The sequence below is a fragment of the Symphodus melops genome (assembly GCF_947650265.1).
Source record: "Symphodus melops genome assembly, chromosome: 7".
In the NCBI taxonomy this organism is placed as follows: domain Eukaryota; kingdom Metazoa; phylum Chordata; class Actinopteri; order Labriformes; family Labridae; genus Symphodus; species Symphodus melops.
This window is the reverse complement of record NC_136697.1, coordinates 14,804,229-14,821,278: the sequence shown is the minus strand read 5'-3', so window position 1 is coordinate 14,821,278 and position 17,050 is coordinate 14,804,229. Positions and strand designations below refer to the sequence as shown.

Sequence of the window (17,050 nt, the reverse complement as noted above, 5' to 3'; positions counted from 1 at the left end):
ATAGCAAAGTCATTGTCCCCCCCCTTCTATCCAGATATGGATTAAAAGTGTAATTAATGATTCTCTATTTATATCAAACTTCATCCCTTCAATTTGACAGCATTGCTGCATGTTTCTACTTGTATAGAAGAATGTCTCATGGGAATCTGAAAAGGTACAGCTCGTCCATTTCCCTCTCAAACACAAAGCTCTAAGCTATTGTATTGCTCGTGTCTTTGTACTCATTCGTGGGGAACCATCTGCTTTCTGATAACTCAAACAAGTAACACTAAGAATTCAATGTCTTGCAGCCATTACAAAGGCTAGACTGTGAGACCAGCTGAGGTGTAAATTGATTTTGAACTGAAGATTTTTCCAAATTAAAAAAACAAAAAAAAGGAAAACCAGAGGGCCTTTCATGCTGTTGTGAGTCATATCAGATGTAATCACATGTGATGTATGACACGGGCTGAGAAAGTAAGGAGTATCCTCTAATACTGAATATGTTGTGAAATATTTTTCCTCCCCACCACATCTCTCGTGTAAGGGAGAGCCTCTCTTTTCGAGCTTGCTGACGTGACAAGCGCTGCTCTCTCCCTCCCTCAGAGTTGTGACTCACCTGCTCTCTGATCTTTTCCCAGTGAGGGGCTGATGATGATGATAGGCTTGGCTGCGTAAGAGGGGGGCAGGGCTCCTGCTGATGTGATCCGCACAACAAAGAACATCACTGGAAAACAGCCGACTGCGTGTTTGTGACGACACAATGCCTATAGCTAAGCGGCATCACCTCTTGATATTCTTGGTTCTGACTCAGAGAAAGATGTGTAGGGTTCCTCTAAACCATTTAAAAGGTACCGTAAATGAAATAAACCATCAGGACATAAACCACTTTTTGCGCACTGGATAATAAAAAAAATAAAAATCTAATTTAAAACAAAAGATCATCCAACAAAACATCCTGTTTGGGACATCTTTTTTTATAAATAATAATTAAAAAATATTCATTGGAAAAGAAAAAGACAAAGAAAAACCTTAAATGGAAATCAAAAGTTCCCAACAGGTCAGAGGAGGCGGATCTCAAGGCTTCAGTCTGTCAGTCCATTCACAAACTAAGTACTCTCCCTTTCTTCCAGCTCTGTACAGCATGCAGTTTTTTATGGTTGGTGGTAGTACAGTACCATCATAAGTATTCTCATCACAGGTCTAAATATAGAATTATTCATAGCATTCGTCATCTTTTTTTCCTCTTTAATTTTGCACACATCACAATGTGTCTCAAAAACTGCCAAGGATTCTGTCAAACAGAAATCAAAGAAAACAGAAGATGGGGGAGAGGGGGTACGTGGATGGGTGGGGTACATGGGTGATGGTGTCCGTAAAGTCCTGTGCAACTTCACTCTCCTTAAGAGGGTGAAGAGGAGGGAGACTAGCATATAGAACTGGATGACAGAGGAGATTGAAAGTAGCCAAAGTATGGGGGAGAGGGAGAGAGAGAGAGAGAGAGAGAGAGAGAGAGAGAGAGAAAAAACATCTTCACAGCCAGTGCCTCAGTCTCAGAGCAAAAAAGAACATTTCATGCTGTCCTCCTCCTCCCAGTCACTTCTAGTGCCTCTTCAAAAGACTCAGCAGGCCTGGGTCTAAGGAGGGTCGGGGGCAATAACGTCAGCAGGCTTCTCTCACAACTGTGTGAACTCTGGACACAGAAGGACGGGGGACAGATCAACCTGAGAGAGGCAGAGAAAGAAGACGGAAAATTACAAACATCCGTTGGACCTTTATTTTCTAAATGTCGTCACATATCACAAGCAAAAGTGAGTTCAAAGTGGATGTTATCAGAAAATTCTATCGAGTGTAATTAGTTCAAACTGAAAGACTCATCGACAGGGTGAGAAAGAGAGAGAGAGAGACAAACATCCGACAGCCCACTTTCTCTCATCCAGAGTGAGTCATCGCCCTGAACAAATTAACACACAGCATCTCCTCTGCAGTGCACCCATGACAAACAGCGTCATGCCGAGAGTGGTTTGTGTGAGTGAGAGATTGAAAGAGCAAACTGTGGGTGGGAACTGGAAAGAGGGGACAACCTGTTAAATTGTTTTTGTGTGCTCGGATCTGTTCCGTTTCTTTGCCTGAGCGACGGGGCCTTTGACGAAGCTTTAAAGACAAATTCAAACATTCCAAGACCAGAGCCCGTCTAGATTTAGTTCTCCGACTATAGGAAACCGCCCATGTGTTTGCCTGGGGAGCAATGGTGAGTCAGAGCAGAGCTTGCTGAATATCAACACAGACTTCTTCTCTCCTCATTGCTTTCAACTCTCCTCCCCCTCACTGCCTGATACTCATTGAAACGTCTCTGTTCAAACGTAATCTCATGCTCCTTCTTACCTGTCCCTTGGTGATCTACTTCTCATCCCCCTGTATTAAAAGGAGTGTCCCTCTAAACTCTCAAAGAGCCGATTCAGAGCTTCTTTTAACGGTCCGCACACTCACCAGGGGGGGGGGGGATGTTGCCGAGGGAGGGGGGGGGGGGGGGGGGGGGGGAGGTCATTGCTGTTTGCAGGTGGAGAGCTTGCGGATCTTGCTGGCTGTGGAGACTCCTTTACGTGAGGGGTTGGATGAAGAGGAGGATCGACGCTCGGCTTTGGCCTTGCTGTTCAGACCTCCCCCCTCTGTGCCGTTCACACAAAGTGGCTTGGCTTGATGTGGACTGTGGTCTGCGTGCCCTTGATCCAGATCTTCTTCGGCCACTTGTCCTAAAACCAAAAAAAAAAAAAAAGTGTACATTTTGTTTAAGACAAGTTGACAATGCAAGGTAGTGGCATGCACGTTAGAGAGAACATAAATGGAAGTCACAACCCAGCTGGGGCTGTAAAAGCTGTAAACATGTTTTTGAAGAGGAGACCTTTCAACATTTCACATCAGCAGAGAACAAGCAAAATGTCAGGTCCCACAACCGTAAGAAAAACAAAAACAGGAAATCTGCTGAGACAAAAAAAAAAACACACTAAATGGGCCTCTCTTTAATTTCAACTGCAGGTGTGTGTGTGTGTGTGTGTGTGTGTGTGTGTGTGTGTGAGTGAGAGAGAGAGAGAGAGAGAGAGACTAAGTGAGTGAGGAAAAGCTAAAGTTCACACAATGTGTGAGCTGTAACATTAGAGAGAAACACCAACTCTTAACAGTTTGTTGATGTTGTTCTTACCACACTATCTTTTAATTCAGATGCAGCATCCTGAGAGCGACGGCGCTCAGCATGTGGGAGTGAATCCAGGAAAAACCATTTAGACTCGCACACCAAAGCCTCCCCTACTGGACTATTTTTAGACCTCTTCATTCACATTCTGCAGCTCTATTTGGTTTTATGTGGGGCACCAGTTCTTGATACCCGACACCGACTACAGCATCTATTATAACCCGCTGTTGCCTAGCAACGGTTAAAAGATCTGAATTCTGGGGGAAAAGATAAAAAGAAGAGTTGGGGAAACAGACTGAATGAAATACAAAGACACAGTCACCACCTCCTCAACCCAAAGCCAATGAACAGTCTGAAAACTGTTTGTATGCACAGCTCACTAAAAGAAACATCTCAATGTTTTGTCAAATCTAACAGCTTTTATCGTAACTGACAGGCATCTGTAGAAGGAGTCAGACAGCCATCACAGATTGTGACTTCCTCTAGTCAATGTTGCTATCAATACATTACTTTCTTCAGAGCAGTAAACATGGCTCCTTGTGCAGTAATCATTTCTATCTGTCACGCACGTTTTACTGTGACGCTGTAATGTGCATGGCACTTAAGATGAAGTATCTCCTAAACGTGTCCTGCTTTGGATTAAGACTAAGGACTTGAATCGAGACAAAAACATTCAAACTACTGTGGAGGAGAGGGACTCAGCTTTGCTCTTCGTTTCATTTCACTGGGTGATACTGTAAATAATATGACAGAACTACCAATAAAAGCTGAGATGCTGTTGATAGAAGTCATTGTAGCATGGATCTTATCGCCGAGCTTAGAATTTTGTCTCTTGGATTTATTGGCCGACTTATCTACCTGCCCTCTAAAATGTAGGTTTGCCTGATTTACTAATAACCATCAGAATAACAAATAGAAGGGACGGAGAAGCTTTTGATTCAGGAGCCACTGACATTAGTTACCTCATTGTATTGCAGTTTTGTGTAATGTGAAAATGATCAGTGAAGGTAAACACCAATCAGAGTCAGAGATTAAGAGTTCTCATGACACCGGCATTATAAACTTTGAAAGATATAATAAAAGTAGATATAAATGAATGAACAAGTCAATGTCCCTTTTGGAGGTTTGTGAGGTTGTCTGTTTTGATAATGATGCCTAGAATTTCTCCTCATGGGATTAATAGTACGTCTTCTTCTTACAGCATGTCCTCCCCTCCTCCCTCCGTAAACCAAAGATGCAGGCCATGTATTCAAAGCTCATATCTCAAGCCCCTTTTCAGGCTGATTTTTTTTCCAATAATGTGCCGTAACTAAACTCTGCTGTCATTGTTGTACATTCATATAAATTCTGCGATGGAGCAATATCGGCGTCCTCGTCTGTGAATTCACTTTGCGTTGTGGCTTTGCAGAAGCACAGCATAGCGGGAGCTCCATTTTCACACAATGTGTTTGGAAGAAAGATGGTACAGAATAGTCATTGAGGAAGAGGCTGACAACGAGGCAGCAGACGTCATCTCTGACAGAATACAGAACGACAACACTAAACACATCGACACTGTTATAACTGTTCAAAAATTTTACACTTGAGCTTAATTTAACCTGTACGAAAGGCTCGAGCTCCTCCTCACCTGGCACTGTGAAGTCCTGAGTGTAGATGATCTCATCCTCTCCGTCGTACAGCTCGTCATCATCATCCTCCTCGGTGTAGCCGTGCAGATCCTCCAGGTAGGGCACCACCGTCATACTCCGCCAGGGATCCCTGCTCTCTGCACTGGCGGGGATGGGCACAGGGGGCTCAGACGGAGGGTGTTTCTTACGTACCCAGCTGTAGAAAAATACAATGAAATTAATCAATGCTTCTTTAAAATTGCTGCAGCTAAGGGCTTTTGAATGTTGCACATAATGATCACTCACTTGTGTTGCCTTATGTTCTGTATGGAAAACCTCTTCGCAGGGTCATACTCGAGCATTCCTGACAAACAAAAACAAACATTAGAAAGGTCAACTAAGTCACAACAATCCTTTTTCAAATCCTACACTCACACCTCTCTCTCTCTGTCAAGTGTTTGAAATAAACTGGTGGGAGGCTGCAGAGACTGCAAACAATAAACTCATCCCCAGAAGAGGAATGAATGTAAGTAATAATCACATTTATCACTGTTTCAGGGCATTCTGTAAAGTAAAGAAACATCAATGCGAGTAGCATAACAGCTGTACCAATGTAATGAAGATGTTCCTTAATTATCATATAGTGGAGAATCTGCAGAGTGTCTGTGTGATAAGGCAGCATTGATGCAGTGCCCATCAACACCTAATAATGTAATTACCTCTCAATGGGCAGAGGGGCAGCATGCTGAGTGCTGATAGTAAGGCTGCGCCTGCTGAAGGACACCTTTTGTGCACTAGTCTTATTTTAGACCATGTAATTATGGACTGACAATCTCTAAGGTGCTGCGTCATCACACACAGACGTCACACGCTCACACAAAATGGGGGATGGAGGACTGATGAGTTATCAGAGCACCAGCACAGGATGGGTTTCCCCCCCCCCTTAGTCATGGTTTGATCGTGCAGGCTGAGGCACAGTCTGGAAATATTGAAGAGATAAGATGAATAACAATCTGTGTTGTAGGGTTTTGTTTAGCATCGGTAAGAATCTTAATGTGTCGTTTGGCTGACGGAACGTTTTGTTATGAAAGGAGCAGGAGCATTGCAGCATTCTCTGGAAAAGCGATGCTTGACTGTGATGTCTTTAGTATTCTGCTAGTGGCTCAAGATCAGTGGAAAATACGTCAACAGCAGAAGGGATTTCTACAGTTGAGAGGGACCCTCCTGTGCTAAGGTATCACAGGGACGTTCAGTGTCACAGCACCATCTACTGGACGGACACAGTATATATGTGTGTGTGTGTATGTGTGTGTATTACTGCTATCAGGACACAGCTGGCCAACTTCCATGGATGTGATTAGGAAAGGACACAAACCCACACACACACTGCAGCTGTCAGTAAATAAACAAATACTTAACTAATCAAATATTTCTTTGACTTGAGTAGCAACTTGTTGGTCAATGCCATTAAAGAGCTAAATATTTGCTGTATATTTAGCTCTTTTTGCTGTTGGCAACATCAGCAAGCACCAAACAGATCTGTTCCCGCACTAGGATCTATTTCATGCTCCAGTTTGTTCATTTTCTGCAGCATTTTAAAATAATGAGCTTCTCTCATGTGCACATCTAACATTTTCTTTACACCCATGATGATTTCTTTACAGGACATGAATTATTATTTAGTACGTTAACTTAGTCTTAGCCCTGCAGAATGTATAAAGCTATAGGTTTAGTTAGCTGTTGTATAGTTGATATGTCTCCTTTGACATGACAGGATCTACTTTTGTTTTGTTTATAAACTTACAATAACTGCAAAAAGGGCCGTTTTAAACATAAACCAGGGTGTGAATCATTTTTGACACATAGCCAAGCTGTGAGGAAGTGACGCACTGGGAGGAGAGAGAGAGATGCCTCACTTCGAGCCAGCTTCCCTATTATACCACCTAATGGAGTTGTTGTTTTTTACACCAACCTACACGGCTGACATCATCACCTCTATCCCTTCTCTCTGCCTGTATGTTTCTGCTCCTTCAGCAGAATGTGGTAGAGTTGACTTAACAAAACTTCACTTTTCCGAGTCTGTTATCACAACAGGTGAGCCTCGTGTAGACACACGTAGCATAGCTATTAGCTTATGAGCCGTTGACCCACAATAATTGCAGTGTGGGAGAACTGTGGATGCATCTCTCTCTCTATAAACTCACAGTGCATACAGATGCTACTCGATCAGGGGGGCTTTGGTTTATTGGTAGGGTCTGTTCCATCATGAAAAGATCAGGGGTTCGATTCCCAGCTCCTGCAGCCACGTGTCCTTAACCGTAAGTGGCTCCTGCTGCTTTGTTGTTGGCGTGTGAATGTCTATGAGTGGTTAGTTAATAGTGATAAGACACTTTACATAGCAGCCTCTGTTCCCAGTGTCTGAATGGGGAGGTGTGTCCTACAGTGAAATGTGCTGCGAGTCCTCAGGTATACAAGCTCAAGTCCATTTACAACTCCATTCAAATCATCAAGTCAGAAATGCAGGATAAATCTGACCGATCACATCCCTGGGTTAGGGTTCGGCTGATCTCAAAGTTTTTTTTATCGTCATTCAACACAAACTAAATGCTAACACTGGAGCAAGCCTGTCCACTCCCTCTGTTGAAGACTAAAGGTTAATGGACCAACCTTGCAGCAGGTCCGACAGGAGGGGTCCACAGTCCTCGGGAATAGAGTAGTCACCTTTTCCAATGTTCTCAAATAGCTTATAGATGTTGTCCCCCTCAAATGGATACAGACTAGTTGTAATGTTGTATCTGAATGAATGGAAGCAGAAGTCAATAAATACGGTTAGTGTTTCATAAAGTGTGACACAGTGACAGATCTAAATAAAGACGAGCATACAACTCTGAAAGTAGTCAGTCTAAAAACATGGACTGTTCATCACCAAGCTTTAACTCTTTCATCTTTTGTTTGTTTATTAATTCAGCGCCACATTTAACTCCTGCATCAGTCAACAAAAGAGTCAGGGTTTACCTAATTAGACCAACATTTTAAGACTTTTTCCGTCCTCAGTGATGTGAAAAAAGTCTGAGAAGTAGTCAATGAAATGTTAGTGCAGCGCAGAGCATCTCTGTCTCCCACAGACAGTATAGATAGCAGTATAGGTGGATGTGTTGATGTCTGGTTTAAAAAGCGGTTTAACCAACTTCACTGACGCTCACAACCAGAGAGAGTGGGAGCAGCTGAGAAGGCATCATGCTGCCCTCTGTTTCCATCCCCACACTCCTCTTGACTTGCACAGTATTGATCAACAAAGGGTTAACATTTAAATCGTGCAGTTTTAAAGGAGAAATCCTTCAACTTAAGAGTATTAGAGTTCCCTGCAATCTAAAATCTAACAGCAACATAACATCTAATAACCACAGCTCTGGTGACATCTAACAGTATAACATGTCTATAAAGACCATGACTCGTCAAACCTCCCTGTATCATCTCAGATAACTTGTTCATTCCTTTATATCCTGCACGTCGCATACAAGAGACCAGCATCAGTAAAGACTCAAGTCAATCATTGTGTTCACACAATGCTGCGGTCCGTCTCCGGAACGTGCCACTGCACCTACAATTGATGACTTTTTCATTAGGATGTAGCCTGCAGTCTCTCTCGCGCTGCCTCGATGGACTGTATTTGCGGTGGTAAAATTCTTTGATGTTGTTTCATTCTCAAAAAAACATTCACAATATTTCTTGCGTCGTGATACGCCTCACAGCAGGTCTCAGTTCAAATCACATGTTCAAGGGCCTTAATCGTTTAAGTGTTCCAGTGCACCCAAAGATTATTTTCAGGAATATTGATAAAATCATATTTAAGCTGACTTTGCTCCCCCTTTCCTTCTGGCCCTAAAAGTATGTTCCAGAAAACGTTCGTCCTGTCATCCTCTAGTATTTCACAGTGTGTTCCTCTCTGCTGAGAGGAACACTGAGTTTGTGTTCAGCTTGTGCGTGTTAATCTGAGTTTGATTATTTGTGAGCACCAAGCAGAAAATGAAGCCAATGCAGAAGTGCAAAATCCTGCAGTTTGTTGAGTGTCCTGCTGGCTGCAGAAACACCAGTCACATTCACGCCACATTCAAAAAAGCCCTTTTTTTAACTCTAGAAATTAACATGGTAACAGCCTTGTTCACAAAAAGTCACCTATCACTGTTGAACAGGCTGATAATTGGCCACCGTCTCTCATCAGCTGGTCTACAAGCAGGACAAATCCTCCTCTGAATGCGTCAGGAAACGATACTACTAAATCGGATCTTGCGTCTTTCAAAACACCACGAGTTTTTAATTATTCTCTGACTACTCACAGTGTTACCCCAGCAGACCAAATGTCCACTTTGAACCCTGAAAAGGTGTCCAGTCCGTTGGCGATCTCAGGAGGCTGAAAGGCCGGAGAGCCCTGACTGGTGCGACACGTGTCATCCTCTGCAAATGGGTGAAGGGCCTGAAACAAAGAAAGAGAGTCGAATAAGAATGACTTCAAGCTAAATGGAGATTTGTTAAATGACTGCCACAACCAATTGGTAAGACGTGTAAATAGTAAAAATAATATATAAATGGAAAAAGAGTAGACGTTTGACTGTACTTAAACCCGAGCTTACCTCTGCTACTCCCAGGTCCGAGATCTTAAGTGCTCCGTCTGTGGTCAGCAGCAGATTCCCTGGTTTAATGTCTTTGTGAACTATTCCCTGGCTGTGCAAATATTCAAGGCCATCTAAAAGTTGGCAAAAATACCTGAAATGAAAAACAAAGTGTCAACACAGATGAATAAAAGAGGGGCGTACAGTGATGTTGCTAGTCAGGCGTCCGTCATTCTTGACGCATTAAAAATCATGAAGGACACCGTAAACTCCCCGATCCATGCGTGTCAGGGACACAGCTCATCTTTTCTACAGAGAATGATACATTGTGAACAAGACACCCATGTAAAGTCAGAAAAAAAACCTGTTTTAATTACTGCAGATAAGAGCCCATGTGCACTATCTCACAACATGTCACCATGGATATCATTTCAACAAATCAGGTTGATTTTTCAACCAAAGGTGATTAATAAGCTCACGTTTCCATCACTAATGACATTTATATTTTATTGTAAAACTCTGCTGTAGTAGGAAAAAACAAAAACATACTTCTGTGACTGTGAAAAATACTTTAAAATGGTGCACCCCATAACCAGTGAGATCAGATTTCTGCTCAGTTAGCAGTCAAAAAAAATATGTTTAAATGCAATGAGCAGTTTTTTGTAAGAGTAGATCTTTGGTGGATCTGAACTTAGCATTGCAGAATGAGTCCTACTAAATATAGGGGAGGGAGGGAGGGGGGGGGGGGAAGAGAGAGAGAGAGAGAGAGAGAGAGAGAGACTTACCCGTGAGCTTGAAATACTGGAAACCTTTTTTCTGGGACGCTGTCCAGCATTTCTTGCATCCCACAAACGCAATACTCCATCACCATATACGTGAGGTAGGAGTCAAGGATTCGCCAAAACAAAAGAAATAAAACAGATCCTTTAACCCCTTGATGCCCTGAATTTGTTTCTGCTTTCAAGTAGATGCTAAATTAAGTTGAAAATGTTTAATGGAAAATAGCACATAAATAGATATACGGATGTACGGAATAGAACGGATGTTGATCTGTCTCTGACTGGTCCTATGACAAACTAATGCTTGCAAAAGTTTCCTAGGTATGTATTGAAAGTGCATCAACCGGCAGTGGAGGAATACGGACGCTATTTTGGCTGCATTTGGAGCGGAAGCAGTTTGATGAAAATTTGCGACAATAGGCGTCAGGGGGTTAATAAAGTCAGACTGTTGGCAGAAAGCTGATCACCAATGACTAGATGTACTTTTGCATTCAAAACAATTGTAAAGCACGTCCACATTTATACAACACAAAAAGGATATATTTTCTGCTTCTCTTCATTATAGAGCACATCCACCAATTGAATCACATTCTTGTGTTGGAGTCTTCTTAGCAGCTGAATCTCCCTATAAAATGGACACAAGAGCAAAAATAACAAGTGAGGGATTCATCAAGCAAATAAGTCAGCCTGAGAGCTACTTTATCAAATACTAGCCGAGACTGCACTTAATGCTGGCCATACAAGTGCACGTGTCATACAAGAGCACCACGGCTCTGTGTAAACAAAGCACAAGTGTATAATTGGTTGTGGCATTTTTTTTTTTTTTTATTAGCTTTTGTGTCATATTTTCTCATACATTTGTAATTAAACAAACCCTGAACCCACTGTGTGTCTAACATGAAGAGTCAAGCCCATTAGAGATGCTTTAAAAAGGTGATGACAGGAAACAAGACCTGCAAGAATGATACTTTAGGACTTGATACTGGCTGAGTGCAGCAGCAGTGAATTACAACAGTCCCATAAACGCTGAGATCCTGACACGTTGCTACAGAAGGAGAGGAGATTTAAAACAGCAGCATGACTGATGAATGTTGAGTCTCCTGGCAGTTCAGAGAGCTGCGAGACGGCAACACTGATGAGTTTGGATGTGGATTGTAAAAGCACAGATGAAGGAGCAGACATCGCTGCATGCACACGCTGAGGAAATACCAAGGTTTTTTCATACACAATTGGTCCAGTCAGCTAAACACTGTTTCAAACTGCAGTGTATGATGGTCTTAATGCAGGGCTCAATTAAAAAAAATGCTGACAGACTTGCCAGTGAGGGCCAACAGTTTGATTCAGGTAGAGTTGCATTGTATGTAGGAGATCAAAACATCTTGACGATGGCATTGGTTCAATTCATTTCCTTCCTCCATCGTGTCACAGATATAAATCTTTCTGTTATTGAATATTTTTCCTGCATCTCCCAGAAATAACATACATTTGGTTTATCGTATGAAACAGTCACATTTCAAAGATAAGGGAGTGTGACTGTGCAAAAGAGAAATACGTTTCTAATGGACCTTAAAGAGTTGAGGAATAATCCTTTTTTTTTCTTCCTCACTTTGACACAATCTCATAAAACCCTCTTTGGAGCCTTTCTGTCCCTAATCAGCCAGCAGTTTGGGAGCTGTGTCAGTGCTCTGCCTCATATACAATCATCTTACCCCTGACAAATGGATATTCTGACCGAGTCAGCCTCTTGCCTGCACTCAGACACACACAAGCAGATCCTGCTGCATCACTGTTCTGATAAAAATACAGAGTCACCACATGCACATGTAAGAGCAGAACTGTGATTTACATACATACGGTTAGGCAAAAACGACCTCGCCTTTAACAGCACATCACCCATGGAGCAGCTCTAACATGTATGATGTAACAAACTGAGCTGCAGCTGTATCACTGAATGTTTCCAGAAAACGGATTGCTAAACAGAGGCAGCATGACCGCTGCAGTCCATCTGCAGTATCTGAGTTCAAATTAGTGTTGATGGACCGTATGTCCTTATGTGGTCTGCAGACCGCAAAGTATTCAGGAATCAGTGAGACGGCAGTTTCTCCAGCATGAAGCAGCAGCCTAAAAAACTGATAAAATCATTCCCCAACACTGGGATGTCGGGAGTTTGTTTACAGAAAATGTGTGCATCCTGGTGCCTTTTTGTCATACCAAACAAGGGCTCGGCATTCCTGGACAGTTGTTGTAGAAACAGGGGTGGCATTGCTAGATCAAAGCCAGAATGAGCATGCCCATCCCCATGGCAACCATGTCAAAGTAGGAAGTGTTTGGCAGACAGGAATGCAAAACAGAGGTTGAATGGAGGAGTCAGCAGCCTACTATTTCATTCACACACAGACGGGCCTTTACAGGATTCAGGATCCAGCTTCCTCAGACTGGGACACACGAGGCCTTCACCAAGGGAGGCACAAGCATGTTGTCTAGTGCTGTGGCTTTGGCCTAAAATACCAATAAAGCTAGGAAAAGGAAAAAAAAAAAAAAAGAAAATAAAAAAGACATAGCATGACGTTATCGCATGCTGCCGCCATTGTTGTTGTGTAAATTCTTCTTCTGTTTTAAACTATAGTGTCTTTGGCAACTAGCTCTATGGTGCATTACCGCAAAACACTGGACTGGGTCAATGTAAGTGTTTGGGACTACGATGACAAGTCTTTTTTTATTTATTATTTGAAGGCCAATATTAAATTAAAAATCTTCAGCATTTTATAGACTTCTGAGTAAAGGATGCATCTGTGAAATAATCAGCAGATGAATCAATATGACAATTATACTTAGTTATGATGCTTTCACACATAGAAACCCTTCCTGTTGAACTCCAAAGTCCTCAGGTTAGTTGCATGTGTTGCAAATGGACATTTTTCATTCTGACGTTACCTGGGCCCAAGTAACATCTCTACACTAACGGGGAAATTCACAGATCAATTCTCAGGCGAGAGTAATCTGCATAAGAGAAAACAGCGTCAGTAAATAATACCTCTGCAGCTTTATGATTTACTCCCTGTAGTACCAGACACACTTTTTCTACAAATAGCATCATTGTTTCCATCACTTCACTCCGTTTCATCGTATTGTTCATTTTATTTTCAACCTTCAATTCTGGCAATCACTAACCAAATGGACATTTGGAACTTTTTCAACCCAGGGAGCAGCTGAAGCACTCAATGTCTCCCTCACAGCACTGTTTCCAGGCCTCTTAACGGCCTTCTAACGAGGACTTTTTTAAATTACATTATGAATCTGCAGAAATATCAATGCTTGGAAATGGCAAACTTTCCTCTTGGTTCATTTGAATAACATCAAAGATTTGCCTGAGATTTCATTCATTCACTCACAGCACTATGGCTGAAGGGTCTCAATGTAGAGACTGATAGAAAACTGCGGCTGCTGCTGGAAGACATCTTTCAGTCCCAAACTGAGCACGAGCAAACAAGCTTTTGCAGTATAACCCCAATAAAAAGGAGTCATATTAACCTATCACCACTACTCCTCTTTTCATGGTTCTTGCACTGCCGTCCTGACTGCCACTTCTCTCTGAGTTAACTCATTTTGACAGTTTTCTAAAGCTCCCTCTGTAATTAGTGCAGTCCCACAGTGAGAGGTTGGAGTAATATTTAATAAACGCACTGTGTGATTAAAACTTCTGACACTCATCAGGAAACAAGTGTTTCAACGGATATAGACATGACAGAAAGATGGCATTAAAACTGACTGGAGTGTCGATATTGAAATATACCATCTGATTTTAAAAACTATTAGCCTTCAACTAAGGAAGAAATTGCATCTGTGATGTACACAATATAATGTGAAATGTGCTCCTAAATGTGTGAAGTCATGCAGCAGCTACTTGTCTTCTTGGGACTCTGGCTGAGACTTTGTTGGCCACATAACTTCCATAACTAGCCATTAAGGAACTAACTACACAATTATAGTAATATTATTTAAGAAACAGGGTTTAGACAACCTTTCTCAAACATTCTTATTTAAATGCTGATGTTTCAAAAGCAAATAAATTAGAATCCTAAATAGGCAAACATTTAGGCACAAGCTGAAAGAGCTTTAAACCCTCTCAATGATGAAGTGCCCGTCTTGATGCAGTGAAGCAGAATATGTAGGTTGTGCTTAATGCCCACAGTTGAAAGTCATTCAGAGCACAATTCTGTATATTTAAGTTTATAAATCTAAATTAATTAACATGCGGAAGCATTGGACACAATATTTCTAAGTTTAAAGGTACAGTACAGCATAATATTTGTTTTGGTATTATACTGACACTGATGTATTCTTGCGCTTTGCCCTTAAACACAAAAAAGTTGATACAAAATAAAAAAACATTTTATCCATTTCAGGAAGCGAAATATTTGAGCCATAGGCTAATACAAGTTATGAGTTCAACAGAAGTGATTTTAAATCAAGTGCTTCTGTAGATGAGGATATCTGGCAACTCCTTACTTCAAAGAGTTTTAGCATGTGAAAGACTTAGGTGAGATAAAGGGTCGAACAATGAGAGTGAATAAACCAAAGCACACTCACTTTTTCACATTGGCTTCACCATTGGGAATCCGCCTCAGCTTCTTCTTCTTCAATATTTTGACAGCCCTGCGACAAAGAGTCTCTGAGTCCAACATCTCCTTCACTTTGCCATAAGATCCTTCCCCCAGCAGGTCCCCCATCAAGTACTTTCCAATCAGCTTTGCCCTCTTTCTCCGGGGCTGGTAGATGACCTCTGTAGAGTCAATGCGATGAATGAAAGTATCCATCTCCATTAGTTCATTTTCATTAAGATAGTCAAGATGATGCAGCTCGCCGGTACTCATGACTAGTTCTTCAGCCACAGCTTAGCTTTATTTGAAAAAATGTCCAGCAACAGCTATGATTTCTGCTGTAGGGTAATCCACTGGTAACTTTTCAGCTCTGGACTGAGTATTTGAAATTCTCAAGATAAATTACAGTGGAATTACAAAATACTGAAAATGTGAGAAGGTGGGAATCAAGCCTGAGAGTTAAGAGAGAAGGTGCAGGATCGATCCCAATCTGTAAACATTAGGGTAACTCCATTGGTGGGAACAGAGATGGAGAAGCAGTGGGGTCCAGTGCCAAGTTGGTGCTCAAACTTTGCATTTTGTTTGATGTCTGTTACATGTGCAGTTAGACTTATTGTATTTTTTTTTCTCTCCACAGATAAATGAGGAAAATGACAGATGAAACGGATCTTGGATGTTCTCCTTCTCTGCTTTACTCTAGATCACTTCTACATAAATATACTATTACACAGCCTTAGGTGGGGGGAACCAGTCCTGATTCAAGGCTATGCAGCATGGCATTTCTGTCGAAGGTCCATGCTTCATAGCATATTTTTCTTTCAAGGGACACGTGCGAGTACAGATGGACTGTATTCAAGCAGATCTACAGCCCGCTCTTGTAGAAGGACTGAGCCATCCGATGCGTCTTCCCCTTCCTCAGGTCTCCTCCATCCTCCCACGACTGCCAATGGCCTGTAAACAAGGACATTAAGACTTTATAGAAATATCGTACGGGTATTGCTTTTACAAGTTTCTGAACGAAATAAACCTGACTAGGTCAACAATCTGACCAGACATCAACACTTGACCTTACAGGTTTCACGCGCTGCTTAGGGTTTCATTAAACACGACGAAACTGAGTTTATACAACAACACATTGAGCTACTTAAATTGAAACGACGGGGAGCAGTAGCTTAAGCTACAGATGTTTATATTAAACAAATACATATGTGTCTAAAATATTAGCTAGCTCTTAGGCTAACATAGCATGTTTGCTTGAATGACCCAGCTTGCCAACGTCATCTATGACTATTTGCTTCTTTTAAAGTGCTTACATTCACCCCCACTGCAGATTTAAACCCCAAACGCCTGCTTTGAAACTGTCGCAGCTAAATTAATGTGCAGGAGGACAGAATGTGAGCAGCTGAGGGGTGATGTCCGAAACGTCGTCACACTACTGAAGCTAACGGGGCTGAGCCAGCTAGCTAGCAAACTTCACCTGTCGTTGAGATTAAAACATTTCAAACTTCACTTCGTTTGTCGGTGAAACAGTTTTATAACAGGCGTGGAGCACGCTTGAATGCATTTACATCATAATCCATAGAAAAAACAGTTAAGAAGTGAGCTATTACACAGAATTAGGGTCCCGACACTGAAGAAACAACCATGATTACAGCCAGCTAACGCAAGCTAGCCAGACACTTAACAGGCTAACGAGTTCACTACAGATCTCACCTGGAACAACCGGGTTAAAAAAACAAATGCCCGTGTCGGCCACGTTCTCCTCCCTTTGTGCCGGTTCTTCTTGAAAAAAACAAAGTTTCACGAGGGTCTATCGAGGTGTCAGTTAAATTTTCCGACACTTCGTGTTAGTCTTACCGTTCAGGTTGTCGCCATCTTGTTTACCTCCCCCCTGCTCGCTCGCGCTGACAGTCCGGACGTTACTGCGTCAAATCAAAGTTTGTTTTTATACCTGAGCTGTTTTCACACAGTTTCACTTAGAAACCTGTACACCTTGGCTATTTGTACGTGTAATCCTATTTATGTACATTTTTCTGACAACTGTAAATTTATATTTTTAGGGCGCGACATACCGGGACTATTTAACCCTTTGTGTACTGAGGTGCGTTTTTAATCCTGTTTTTATTTACAACGACTGATGAAGCCCCAACTATTATAAAGAAAAAATGCATACAAACATATTTGAACTGGTCATACTGTCTTGCAGTCGATAAACCACAACTTACTATAAATTGTACTGGCATTAGACCCAGTCATTCAATTGCACAGATTTGTTCCTTGACTT

At 41.8% G+C, this 17,050-nt stretch overlaps 1 protein-coding gene across 3 annotated transcripts; it reads right to left on the bottom strand.

Annotated features, from left to right (window-relative positions):
* Positions 1 to 937: 937 nt before the first annotated feature.
* Positions 938 to 16,731, bottom strand: stk11 (serine/threonine kinase 11). Of its 3 annotated transcripts, XM_079349469.1 has the most exons (12): positions 16,624 to 16,666; positions 16,480 to 16,545; positions 14,756 to 15,717; positions 10,707 to 10,790; positions 10,172 to 10,261; positions 9,408 to 9,540; positions 9,114 to 9,250; positions 7,444 to 7,571; positions 5,083 to 5,140; positions 4,797 to 4,993; positions 2,470 to 2,732; positions 938 to 1,703 (listed from the first exon to the last, which is right to left on the bottom strand). In XM_079349469.1, the coding sequence occupies exons 3-11, from the start codon at positions 15,037 to 15,039 to the stop codon at positions 2,524 to 2,526; spliced, it is 1,320 nt and encodes a 439-aa protein (XP_079205595.1). In that variant the 5' UTR covers positions 15,040 to 15,717; positions 16,480 to 16,545; positions 16,624 to 16,666; the 3' UTR covers positions 938 to 1,703; positions 2,470 to 2,523. The 3 variants fall into 3 exon arrangements, with proteins under 3 accessions (XP_079205595.1, XP_079205596.1, XP_079205594.1); XM_079349470.1 differs by lacking the exon at positions 16,480 to 16,545 and having other exon boundaries at positions 16,624 to 16,731; XM_079349468.1 differs by having other exon boundaries at positions 16,480 to 16,671.
* Between the last annotated feature and the right edge of the window lie 319 nt (positions 16,732 to 17,050).

Bases quoted from the DNA above. Each gene is read 5' to 3' on its own strand.
- stk11 (XM_079349470.1), bottom strand. From the start codon at position 15,039: ATGAGTACCGGCGAGCTGCATCATCTTGACTATCTTAATGAAAATGAA. The intron at 7,572-9,113 runs GTGAGTAGTCAG...CCATTCATTCAG, and splicing joins TGGTCTGCTGGGGTAACACT to ATACAACATTACAACTAGTC. The intron at 5,141-7,443 runs GTTGGTCCATTA...TTTGTTTGTCAG, and splicing joins CCTGTCGGACCTGCTGCAAG to GAATGCTCGAGTATGACCCT.